This window comes from Myotis davidii, unplaced genomic scaffold (genome assembly GCF_000327345.1).
Source record: "Myotis davidii unplaced genomic scaffold, ASM32734v1 scaffold54, whole genome shotgun sequence".
In the NCBI taxonomy this organism is placed as follows: domain Eukaryota; kingdom Metazoa; phylum Chordata; class Mammalia; order Chiroptera; family Vespertilionidae; genus Myotis; species Myotis davidii.
Genome location: NW_006287915.1, coordinates 4,478,674 through 4,492,029, shown reverse-complemented (window position 1 = coordinate 4,492,029; position 13,356 = coordinate 4,478,674). Strand labels below are relative to the sequence as shown.

General features: G+C 35.0%; 1 protein-coding gene and 1 long non-coding RNA gene across 2 annotated transcripts in view; both read left to right on the top strand.

Annotated features, from left to right (window-relative positions):
- Window positions 1–5,005, top strand: part of RAB21 (RAB21, member RAS oncogene family) — a 32,906-nt gene extending 27,901 nt beyond the window's left edge. The window contains exons 7-8 of the mRNA XM_006759753.2: window positions 1,022–1,110; window positions 3,405–5,005. Coding sequence (XP_006759816.1) covers window positions 1,022–1,110; window positions 3,405–3,547 — 232 coding nt within the window. The 3' untranslated portion in view covers window positions 3,548–5,005. The remainder of the gene's footprint in view (window positions 1–1,021; window positions 1,111–3,404) is intronic.
- Window positions 5,006–9,066: 4,061 nt separating this feature from the next.
- On the top strand, window positions 9,067–11,961 carry LOC107182471. Its single transcript, XR_001513187.1, has 2 exons — window positions 9,067–11,226; window positions 11,613–11,961. It is a non-coding gene; the product is annotated as an uncharacterized LOC107182471 (long non-coding RNA).
- The last annotated feature ends 1,395 nt before the right edge of the window (window positions 11,962–13,356 follow it).

Sequence of the window (13,356 nt, the reverse complement as noted above, 5' to 3'; positions counted from 1 at the left end):
ATATATATTTAAATGCCATTTAACAAAGAAAAATCAACCAAAAAAATGAGTTCGCGTGTCACCTCTGACACGCATGTCATAGATTCGCCATCACTGCTCTAATGTCTGGTTTGTGGTTTTTTAATGTTTCTTTTATATATGTATATATTGATTTCAGAGAGAAGAAGGAAAGGGAGAGAGAGATAGAAACATCAGTGATGAGAGAGAATTATTGATCGGCTGCCTCCTGCATGCTCCCCACCAGGGATCAAGCCTGCAACCCCAGCATGTGCTCTGACCAGGAATCGAACTGTGACCTCCTGATTCATGAGTTGATGCTCAACCACTGGGCTACACCAGGCATGCTCAAATGTCTTAATATAGATTGAGCTGTTGGATTCAGTGAAGTATGTTAACATTGGTAATTTCCAGACTTTTGGCTGTATATAAAGATAATCCACTCTTACATCTCCTTATGATTTCAGTAAAAAATATAAAATAATGCATAAGAAAACTATCATGATCAAATAGTCAGTGTGTCACAAAAACTTTTAAAATATTTGGGTTCCAAGTTAACTTAGAAAAATTTTAAATCTTGTTAACTTGTGCTCATTTAAAATTTGGTTCAATGTACAGAGATGTGAAACAGCTATATATAATGTTTTATTATTTTTAAAATATATTTTAGTTGATCTTTAGAGAGAAAGAAAGGGAGAGGGAGAGGGAGAGAGAAAGAGAAACATAGATGTGAGAGTGGAACATCAGTCGGCTGCCTGGGTTGCTTCCTGCATGCCCCCCATGGGAGATCGTGCCCCAAACCCAGCCGTGTGCCCTGACTAGAATTGAACTGGCAACCTCTTAGTACATGGGCCAACTGCCCAACCAACTGAGCCACACCGGCCAGGGCTATAGTCTTAATTTTGTTAAATCTGGGCTAATTAAAGGTCACTAAACTTGGTACTATGAAAAAATTCACATAGCCGTCATGACAAAAATATGAGAAATATTTTTTACATTGGTCATTGATATTATTTTTTTTAAGGTATGCAGAATCTGTGGGAGCAAAACATTATCATACATCAGCCAAACAGAACAAAGGAATTGAGGAACTCTTTCTTGACCTCTGTAAAAGTAGGTATATTTAGATTTAGTATATTTAGAAATGTCTTTTTAAAATATTCATAAGATTTCTAAAGTGATGTTTTACAATCTCCATTAATGACCACATTGATGATTTGTCACATCTACCATTACTACTGTTTACTCAATATTTTTCTTTAACTCCTTTCTTTTTTATATATATTCTTTTTAATTTCAGAAAGGGGGGGAGAGAGAGAGAGAGAGAGAGAGAGAGAGAGAGAGAAACATCAGTAATGAGAGAGAATCACTGATCAGCTGCCTCCTACTAGGGATCTAGCCCACAACCTGGGCACATGCCCTGACCAAGAATTGAGCCCTGACCTCCTTGTTCATAGGTCGATGCTCAACCACTGAGCCACACCAGTTGGGCAAGAGATTTTATTTGTTTAATTTTTTTTTTCTTTTTTCAGAGAGGAAGGGGAAGGAAGAGATGGAAACATCAATGATGAGAGAGAATCATTGATCTATGCTGCCTCCTACACACCACCTACTGGGCAACGAGCCTGCAATCCGGGCATTTGCCTTTGATGGGAATCGAACCCAGGAACCTTCAGTCTGCAAGCCAACACTCTATCCACTGAGCTAAACCAGCTAGGGCAAGAGTTATTTTTTTTAACAAGAGTTCTTATCTTTTATAGATGATTATATTATTAGATTCATTTATGTATAAAATTATGTATATGGGCCCTGACTGGTTTGGCTCAGTGGATAGAGCATCAGCCTGCAGACTGAAGGGTCCCAGGTTCGATTCCAGTCAAGGGCATGTACCTTGGTTGCGGGCACATCTCCAGTAGGGGGTGTGCAAGAGGCAGCTGATTGATGTTTCTCTCTCATTGATGTTTCTAACTCTCTTTCCTTCTCCCTTCCTCTCTATAAAAAGTCAATAAAATATATTTTAAAATTACGTATGTGGTATTTGATTCAAAATAATGGTAATCATGCTTTCCAGGTATGGATGAAATTGTGTGATGGACATACGGATTTTCATTATACTGTTCTTTCCAATTTTATGTATACATTTGAAATTTTCTGTTATTAAAAAGTTGCTTAAAGAGAGAAAGGAAAATGTTTATTTATATATACCCTGAAAGTCATTTCTCATATCACTAAAAAAATACATATTTTGGAAAACTCAAGTCTATGGAATAATGGATTGAAATGATTTTGTTAATTTATATTCCTTGAACTTAAGGACATCAGACTCTTTTGAGAATTTGATGAAACTGGTTTTTCTCTGTAGAAAAATGTATATGTACACAAACTTTGGAGTAAATTTCAGTTCTATGAAGGATTCCATCTGTTCTTTCCTTATCTTTTCGGATATATTTTGCAGTTATTTACTCCTATCTATGTCTTGTATTTTCATTGTTCTTAACTGTGTCTCTTAAAGAGCAGAAGTTCTAAATTTTAATGAGGTCTGATTCATTAGTTACTCCTATGATTTCTGGTTTTTGTGTCTTATATGAGAAATCTTTGCCAAACTCAAAGTCACAAGATTTTCTCCTATAGAGATTTCCTCCTATGTTTTTTCTAGAAACTTTGTTTTATGTTTTACATTTAGATTTAGTATATGAATGTAAAACATTTTTTATTAATGAAAAATGTAATAATGTTTTTTGTTAATTTAGCATATGGTGAGGGGTATAAGTTGAGGTTTATTTTTTACATATAACTGTCCAGTTCCAGTACTGTTTTCTTGGAAAGATTATCCTTCATTGAATAATCTTGGCACATATGTCAAAAATCAAGTGACCATGGCTCTGTATCTGGACTCTGTTCCACTGATCTCTGTATTTCTCCTTTCATCAATATCTGTCTTCATAAGAATAGCTTTCTATTGTATCTTTAAGTTAGATAGTGTGAGTTCTCCAGATTTGTTGTTCTTCATGTTAAACTCTTTTATTATTTCAAACATGCATTACTAGTTGAAGAATAACTCTTGCATCCTAAATACCACTTGTTCTTGGAACAATTTGGATGTCTTTGACATATTTCTAAGTACATTTGAAAAATCTTAAGGATTATACTTACCCTTTGGTTCATTTGTTCAAGCCAAAAAATTTGTTTTCTCTGTCATTGTGGCCATTATATATGTAGACAAATAAACTTGCTATTAATTTTTAAACTTGCAGGAAAAGCTGCATAGTGAGCTGACAGAATGTTTATTATATTTAGTTCCTTTTTTGGTTTAAAGTCAGAAATGGCTATCATGCTGGTATACGAAATTATAAAAAGAGAAAATTCTAAGATTGTAGTCTTAAATAATCTCTTTCTTCCTCTCTTAGGGATGATAGAAACAGCACAAGTGGATGAGAGGGCAAAAGGCAATGGCTCCAGTCAACCAGGAGCTGCTCGGCGAGGTGTACAGATTATTGATGATGAACCTCAAGTCCAGAGCGGTGGTGGAGGGTGCTGTTCTTCTGGATAACTGTTCACACCTCAGAAATTAAAACAAACTGTGGATCATTGCCCTCAACATGAAGACTGCCATATTCCAAGTCACATTATTTTACCAATGGAATTATAGAATTAACAGTATTTTAAATTACGTTTATAACACTGCAGAGACCTTAAGTGCTAAACTTAGTGGAGTTTGTGACCAGAGAATTGGCATTTTCTACAAATGTTAACAAAGCAATTACCAATGGCCTTTTTACATATTTTTTTCTTTAATAAGGAATAATATGCATGTAGAAAAGACCTACTTAAAGGCTTCATTTATATTCTTTTAAATCAAATCTTTATTTAATAACTTATATATGTTGTTGGAATGGTATACATTTTGCAGCCCTTTGTATTTTGTGGTAGTTTGAACTGTATCACTTCCAAACAGTAAACTGTTTTTGTTTTTGTTTTTTAATTAGCAAATACCCGAAGTACTATTTTTGCAGGGTTTGCACAGGCCCCTATAACTGTCTACTACTTTGATATAATCTATATACATCCTGTATGCTGAGCTGGTAAAATACATTGTAAATTACATATTAAATATTTTATCTGCTTTTACAAGCGCAAGGTGCAAAAGTATATACAGTAGTCTCATTGATGACTGTAAAGTGATTAACATTTGATGATAATGCCTAAGCTTTCTGACTCTGATATATAAAGATCATAGCTCCCTTCACTTTTGTCTTAACTTGAAAGTGGCGTGTTTAAATTTTCACAAATACTTTACTTGAATTATTGCTGTTGTCACATGTTTTGGCCTCTGTAAGTTCAACCGATGATCGAGCAGCGGCATTTGCCTTTTGGTTTGGGTTTTATTTGTTTGTTTGTTTTTATAAAAGAGATGACTTCTGCCAATTTTGCTTTAGAATGGTTATATTAGAAATATTTGAGTGGAGCATGCTGAGTTTCACTTTTTCAACGGCTTTGGTTTTCTCTTAAGCTTCATATGAGAAGGGTTAATTGATGTAAGAAGAGAAAAAGGGGTCCCAGACAGTAGCCACTCACCAAGACTAATTCATGCAGCATGTTAGTGGTAGTTTATGCTCCTGAGACAGCACTTTTAGATCTTTTGTGAGCAAGTTGTATTTGCTTAGTGCTTGCCAGAGATGAACACAGAAAATTTTGTTTAATTTTATAAGAGCTGTTTTGAGTTTCTGTGAAGGGAAACATTTCATGAAATGCAGTTACAGAGAACACTGGAAAGATTTATTATAAAATTATATTCTTGTATACTTTGTAAATTAGTCTCTCATTAGATTTTTTTTTTTTATTAAGCATAGGACTGAACTTAAATTTGTTAATTTTAATATAATCAGGCACTGCTCACAGAAGGAACACAAATGGTAGACATTAACATAAATTGTTTTTGCTCTAATATATATATTTTTCCATTTCTGTCATGCTTGGAAAACTAGTAAATGTTATGTCTAAGATAAAATGGAATGGTCCCTGGATTTACTTCTAATAAGAAGCAGCAGTATCCAATAAAGTTGTTAGCATGTGCAATTAAGAGGATATAAAGAAGTACTACCATATTTTTAAGTTAAAAGCTTAAACTTTCCCAAATGGGTTAAAAGTTGAATGAATAGATTTTATGATGTTACAATTTTTACTTAGTATTAAGGATTCTGTGAGCCTTTGCTTTACCAATTTTTTTCTTTTTAAATCTTTATTGTTGAAAATATTACTTATCCTCCTTCCCCGGCATTGACTTCTTCTAGCCCGCCCCCACCTCCTGCCTCCTTCACCACCCTATTGCACTTTACCTTTTTGAATGATTGTCCTTGCCAAACTCAACAAACACATTGACCTCTGTTGTGTGAGTTTGGAGGGGTGGGGTGGAAAAAAGTCAGGGAGATAAGTTAAAATTGTCTTCGGTGGCTGTACTCTGTGTAGTTTCTCGGTTTCCTGGGAGTTTGATGTTTATGCAGGGAATTGGGGAAGGTTGGGGGAATCATGAGTATAACAGAGGAAAATTGTTTTGACTCTTTCAGAAGTAATAAAGAAAGCCTTGCCATTTCTACTGTTGCAGATGGGAAGCAAGCTCTTTTCCATTGGAGTGAAAAAGGTTTTTTAAAGTAGAGATGAAATTGAGCATTATTCCAAAAAAAATAATGTTATGAAACCTGATAACTGGAGAACTGTGCTCTCAATTTTGACCTTTTAAAGTCTAGATAGGAACCTGTGCTCTGGAGTTGCCAGATAATTATTGGTGGGCCACAACCGCTCTCCCTGTTTTGTTTTGTTTCCTCCCCTCCTCCTCTATTCTCCCTTGGCTTCTGTGTGTAGCTTTCTTAACATCAAGCATTTTATTCTTTTTTAAACCTGTAATTTAAGTTAATCCAATAGAACAGTATAGTATTCCTGTCCTTGCTCAGAAGCCCCAAAGGTCTTTAGATAGGAATAGCGTGAAAGGGAAATGAAGAAGACCAATCAGTTGTAAAGAGTATACAAAGGAAAGGTAAAGAGATAATAGACCAAGGCTGAGTAAGTTTTTCCAATCTTTCTTCACATTTAATATATATGTTGTATGCCTATTGTTGTAATTGTGCTATTAGGAAGAAGACACAAGTTACCATGTGTAGTAAAAATAGGTAGAATCAATATATTTTTCAAATAGTAAGTGTATACATTTAGTATATATAATTAAAAATTGGTTTAGTATTGTCATTAAAAATACCTAATGTTATGTTAAAAGTATACGATAATAAATGAAGGGTCCCAGGTTCAATTCTGGTAAAGGCACATGCCTGGGTTGTGGGCTCGATCCCCAGTGTGGGGCATGCAGAACACAGCCGATCAGTGATTCTCTTTCATCATTGATGTTTCTATCTCTCCCTCTCCCTTCCTCTCTGAAATCAATAAAAATATGTAAAAAAAAAAAAAAGTAGGTTGCAATAATCTGGAGGTAAATAGTAATTTGAAAAGAAAAAAGCATCATATTATTGGATAAATATGAGTGAATTTGTTTTGTTCTAGGGATGTTTCCTGAAAATACCCTAAATCTATGGCTGTTACAGCTAAATTAAGATCTTTTTTATATATTAGCCATATATTATTAGTGATTACTTTTAATTTGGCCTTCAGATAAGAAAGGAATGATAATCACTTTTAGATTTTCAATAAGAAAATAGAAAATTTGGCAACTAGAGAAAGGGGTAGTGAGGCGTAAACGTGAAACTCTGTAACCTGACAATTTTTAAAAGTATTTTGAAAAATATGTTACTTTTATCACATAGTTTGTAAATAAGGCAAGCTGTGCATTGTGCCAAATATTTAGAACATTAAAAAAAGGAATTGTGATGCTTCTTTTAATACACAATTTGCAATTTTCTGTATTATAAATGCTACCAAGAATCCAGATCATTATCTCCAGATAACATAATTTCCCCTTGTAATTACCAGTTATCTCTAGAAGTGGTTTGATCTGTGCCTTTTACTTTTCAAATTTAACTTCTGTTTGCCATTATAATTTTCATAGGTTCTTTATAGACAGTGTGACAAAGAGGGAATACTTAATTGGAAGCTGTAAGATGTTGGGATCTTCTACAAGAGTGTAGATAGTAGTGACCAGCAGTAGTCTAACAATAATGTCTAAAGATAAAAGAGACTGAATAGACTCTCCCCCCCACCCTTATATTTCATCAACATTTTCACATTGATTTGCTTTATTTTCTTTGGTATTTTTTTATTGTTTATTACAAATAGTATATATGTCTTCTTTTTTTCCCTCCATTGACCTTCCCCTGGCCTCCCCTACCCCAGTGTCTTGTGTCCATTGGTTATGCTTATATGCATGCATGCGTGTCTGTCCATTGGTTATTCTTTCAATAGATTCTTAAGTATTCTTTTCTAAACAAAATGCATTACCTAGATTTTAGTAATTAAAAGCTGAGATTCATTGAACCATATACATTTACTTGATTTTATAATAGGCATTGATTCTAGTATGTTCTGTAATTCTTAACCAACTAACACAGTAATGTATTTGGTGTTGTGGGCCAAAATTCATGCTATATCTATCTTATTTCATTGGGTTTTCTCTTTTCAAGAAAAACAGATTAATCACAACCAGAGCAAATTTTCCTAAATATAGTCTTATATGTCATGAAAAAATTATAAATACTCTTGAGTTTCCAATATCAAGCAAAAATGCTTCACTTCTAAATAAATACTACTTTAGCACTACTTGTACTATCTGGGGTATGTATACAGGGTTCTTCAAATATGTATACATACGTTGAATGATTTTGAAGTCAGTGTTTAACATACAGTTCATTTTCAGAATTTAAAAGGATCTACAGAAATGAATAAATTTTTTTGTCAATGCATGTTTTCAAACTGATGACTGTTCATTGCTGCTAATGCAAAGCAATGGAATTGCAAATATTAAGAATTATTTTGTTTGGTACTTGTGTGCCCTCAATTCGTCAACAGTTGTCAGTTTTGTACCGTAAACTTTCTTTTATGTATCCCCATTAAAAAAAAGTATAGTGGCACATTAGGATACATTTTCTTCAAAGCTTAGTCTGCCTTCACCCATTATTTCAAATCAGTTAAACCTGAAAAGGAGTGAAAATTAAGTGAGTTATCAGCTGTTAAAGTGTGTATACATTTTGGAGGACACCCTATATTATCTCTTTCTGAGAAGCTGAGTGTACTTTTGAGTATTAACTTTTCTACTGCAACATTTTCTCTGCAGTAAACAAATGAGCATTGCAAGTTAATATTACATGGTACACCTAGCAAGAAAGCATCTTGTCCTCTTCAGAAGCCTGCACATATTTCCAAATGCATCACATTAAAACCAGAAGATGGGCTTACCTACTTAAATAAACTTTATTCCCACTGTATCAGTTCTTACCTTGATTTTGATATTTCCTGGCAGCTGTATCATCTCTTCATTATTAGATGCTCAAGAAAAAGCTAATATGATTTTCTTACATTTGAACTTGTCTAGAGCAATGAGAGAAATGAGGGATAGGGATAAAGTATAATAATGTTGAAAAATAGACAACAGTGGTATTTGGTAGCAAGCTATTTTAAGGAAGCCATTATGTGTAGTACTTCCTAGAAATGTGAAGTTCTTCATTTTGTATTTAATTATCTAAATATATTCTAGAAAAAAAGAATAAAAACATAGATACTGTGAAAGTGCCCCTTAGGAACTTGCTTCCCAAATGGTCACCCTTGCTCTCTAATATATACTATTCAATTACCTTTTTGCCATACATAGTTTAGTTGGGCTTACAATTTTTACATGAATTGTTCTTACTATGCATATGTTTTGCAACTTGCTTTTTTTCTTACCAACATGCCTAGGAGCTCTTACCCTATATAATAAAACGCTAGTATGCAAATCGACAGAATGCCAGAACGACTGGTCGCTGTAACGTGCACCGATGCAGGAACTGCCCCCTGGTGGTCAGTGTGCTCCCACCGGAGCGCCATGAAGCCACAAGTCAGGCTGGTGAGTACAGTGGCGGTGGCAGTGGGAGCCTCCTGCCTCTGTGGCAGCGCTATGGATGTCCGGCTGTGGCTTAAGCCCACTCCCCCTCAGACATCCCCTGAGCGCTACCAGACTGCTAAAGTGCGCAGGCCGGGCTGAGGTGATCCCCACCCCCAAGTGCATGAATGTCGTGCACCAGGCCTCGAGTGTCAGTATAACAGATGTTCATTTTATTTTCTCCCATATGTCTTTGGGCATATTTTGCCTTTTTGAATTACCTCCAAAAAGATACCTGGTTAATTTGGTGGACTTCATTAGAATCATAAAATTTTAATGCAAACCAGTGCTTACTTAGAATCAGTCTCCCTTAAATGTGTAAATCAGGAAATTAGAACGGCATCTGCTTACAATTAATTTGAAGTACATTATTTTTGGACTGTTGACTGATTAAAATAAAAAATTCAGGAGTTAACTTCAGCAGGTTCTTTAGGTTTTTATTTGAGGGAAGAGGAAAAAGAGGGAAGTATAATTGTTAGGTAAAAGTACAGGATAAACTAAAGTCTTCATACAACTCCTAGTAATTATGTCACATAAGACAATGCTACCAAAAATTTAAACTTTCATTTGTTCTGTGCCTTTAGAGTAAAAAAAATTTAAGTTCCTTTTCAGATCTCCCTTTCCCCACCATCTACATAATTCTTTAGATGTACCCATTGTTAACAACTTGGGGTGTGTTTGTATCCCTATTATATATAAATGTTTTTATTATATTTGACCTTTATATGTTTCAGTTCCCTGAAAGCAACTTTTACCCTATGTCAGATTCCATCCTCAATCAACTGACCAATTTATCAAGAACAATCCAGAGAATCCCACCTTAACAAAAGTTAAATCACTGTTAACAGTTCTTAAACTAGAAATTAACTGACTCTTAAGTTGTTTTATATTAAGCTTAAAGAGTAACCATAGCACTCTGGGAGAGTCAAGTTGATTATTGGTTTCTATTCCCTGTGTAAATATGGCTGAGAAGGAGGAGTGTGGAAGTCCAAGCTCCTTAATACCCAGGTAATTTTGGGTTGGGCTCATTCATTCTCTTGGCATACTTTCCTACTTGGGGAGTATTGCAATGTCCCCAACAATTACTTCAGATACTTCTCTGCAATAGTTGTTAAAGCAATAGTTTAGCACATTAGTGTCATGATATAAAATTAAGTGTGTGTGCCCCAGAACAATTATTCAAATTTATTCTTATTTGATTTTTAATAAAAACAACTCAGAGCAATTGAAGCACAACTTTCCATGATTTTGTTAAATTTCTGGTGGTCATTTAAAAAATGTAAAACACATTCTGCTTATCATGACTTCTGTCAATTTCACTTATTGAGTGTCTGCTGTGTGCCCAGTGTTCTTTATAGTTAGAGCTTAAAATTAGGGAGCCATTGCCCATACTCCAGCATGTAAGTACTTTATCTGTGGATATGAGGTCAACAAATCAGGCACGTTCACATTCTGTATTTGATCAGATATGTACCAGTGACACTTCAGAGGTAATTAGAATGACAGTAGTTGAAGCTGATAGTGAACGTTGAGGTAAAGCTGAACAGAATGATTTTGAATCTTGCAAATAATTTTAAAGCCAGATTAAAATAGAATAACTTGTTTTTTAGCTTCAAGGGAGCAATTACTAGTAAATGATCCTCAAGCCCAAATTGCTTTTACAAATTTTGTGATAACAGTGCAGAAACAGATGCCTTGTGCTTATTTAGACAGTTGCTTTTTTTTCAACCTAGAAAAAATGCATTTTAAAAAGCAATTTTTTATTGTTGCCTTTGACAGATATTTTCTTTGCCTTGTCACCAAACAGTAACCTAGGAAACAAGTAGGCCTGTTTGGAGAGTGTAACCCAGTGTAATTTGTGAATTTCTAAATACACTTTCCAAATTGGGAGTATGGGTCCTCTTTTTCCTACCTGATATTGAAGATAGGCCAGAAAGATAGCTTAATGATTACCTGAATTTTCTGCTAACCAATAAGTTTTAAGAATATATTTTTAATTACAGTATATTATCAAAGGTAACATCCAGATCCCTTCTTGACCATTTTGGGGAGAAAATGAATGACATCATCAGTTTTTAAAAATGATTCCATGAGCCAGTTATCAAGAAATAACTTCTATTTATCTGAATTAATTCATCACGAATTCATAAAAGGTGAATAATTTCTTTTTTAAAATACAATGGGGCCTTGACTTATGAGTTTAATTCATTCCCAGACCGAGCTTGTTAAATTACTCTGTCAACTCAATGCAAAAATATCGGCTGAGAGACAGCTGGTATCTCAAGAAACTCGTTAGTCGGGACACTCGTAAGTCAAGGCCCCACTGTACATTTTATTGATGTTTTACAGAGAGGAAGGGAGAGGGATAGAGAGTTAGAAACATCGATGAGAGAGAAACATTGATCAGCTGCCTCCTGCACACTCCCCACTGGGGATGTGACCGCAACCAAGGTACATGCCCTTGACCGGAATCGAACCTGGGACCCTTGAGTCCACAGGCTGACGCTCTATCCACTAAGCCAAACCGGTTAGGGCAAAGGTGAATAATTTCAATGATCTAGTGACAGTTCTTCAAAAGGTAAAAGCCTGTAAGGGAAATACTAAACATCAAAAGCAAGACACTTCGAAAATTTTTGGTTGTCTCCAGAGTGACAGAATTATTACCTTTGTACCAAAGCTATATGCAATATAAGCTCCCCTGCCCCATGAATCCTGTATTGATGTTTTTAAACCTGAAAATGTTCTTTAACTGAAGCAGTGGCTGGCATCAGTAGTTCCTCCCTTCAAAGATTTTTAAAATGGCCAACAGTAGTGGCACAAGAAAATCACTTATGACGGACATAATTTTGGTTGAACTTGAAGATGGTCAGATATGGCATTTAATTTACTGAGTACTTCTATTTGATATGTTGCCTTGAGGTTGACATTTGATAGTCCTGATTTCTTGGCATTTGGTTCACTGCTTTGCCAGACTATAGTAGGAGTGCTGCTGCCTCTTCTGATAAAAAAAATTTAAAGAGTTACATGAATAATTATTTGTAAAGTTATCACTGTGTGCCATAAGAACAATTCTCATAAAAGCAAACAATCTGTGGACTGTTTGCCAGGGATAGGATTCATAAAACTGGGAGGGTGGTCCTTAAATGCAGAACTAAGAGTTAAAGCTTAAGGGTATGGTGTGGGAGAGTTTTGTTCAACTGATAAGTGACTTCTATTTGTCCTTTTTTATTGATAGTGAACCCTGTGAATATGGGTGGGTAAAGTTAAAGAAAAATTGATTTGTGATTCAGAATATTAAAAGCCAAGAATCCAGAAATAGCCATTAAAAAATATGTCAAAGGATCATAGTATTTGTAGTGGTACTAAATGAAAAAAAACAAAACAAAACACAGCTCTAAGCCAAGCACTGCTTTTTAAAAAAAGCTTATATTTAATAATAAGGAAGTTTGGGGATATCCTTCGCCTAATAATGTCTTATGTTGACATTATTTTAAAGTCAGTTTTAACATCATTAGGGAAGGTTGAGATAGGTTCTATGACCTTTACTTACCAAGGGTAACTAATATCTTTTTCAGAGTCAGCCCTCCCCTCTCCTTCATTTGCCTTTTTCTTTCATCAATAAATTATGCAGCCGAAACCGGTTTGGCTCAGTGGATAGAGCGTCGGCCTGCGGACTGGGAGGTTCCAGGTTCGATTCCGGTCAAGGGCATGTACCTGGGTTGCGGGCACATCCCCAGTAGGAGATGTGCAGGAGGCAGCTGATCGATGTTTCCAACTCTCTATCTCTTTTCCTTCCTCTCTGTAAACAATCAATAAAATATATTTTTAAAAAAATTATGCAGATGCTTCCAGCTACCTGGCATTTGTATAATAAATTCCAAATTTTCCATATGTACAATTTTTGCTAATGCTGTCCTGAATTCCCTTACCATCTTTGCTCTCTCTCTCTCTCTCTCTCTCTCTCTCTCTCTCTCTCTTTTGGGGGGGGGTTGTTTTTTTAAGATGATTAAGCACTGCCTGTTATCTTTTGGAAACACTTGAGGTAGAAAACCTGAGCTGAAAGTTCGCCATTTTTGTCCTAGTATTGAAAACTGGGTAGAAGTTAGTGTCTTAAAATTCTTAATCTTGGACAAAAATTTTTAGAAGAATGTATATGTTTTTAGTTCCTTCAGTTTTTCAAGATAATTTTTCTATTTTGTTTTTGCTTTTTGGTTGCTTTGCAATATACTTAATGGGATATTAAAAACAAATCATTACATTTAGATTAACTCAAATGAATTGTT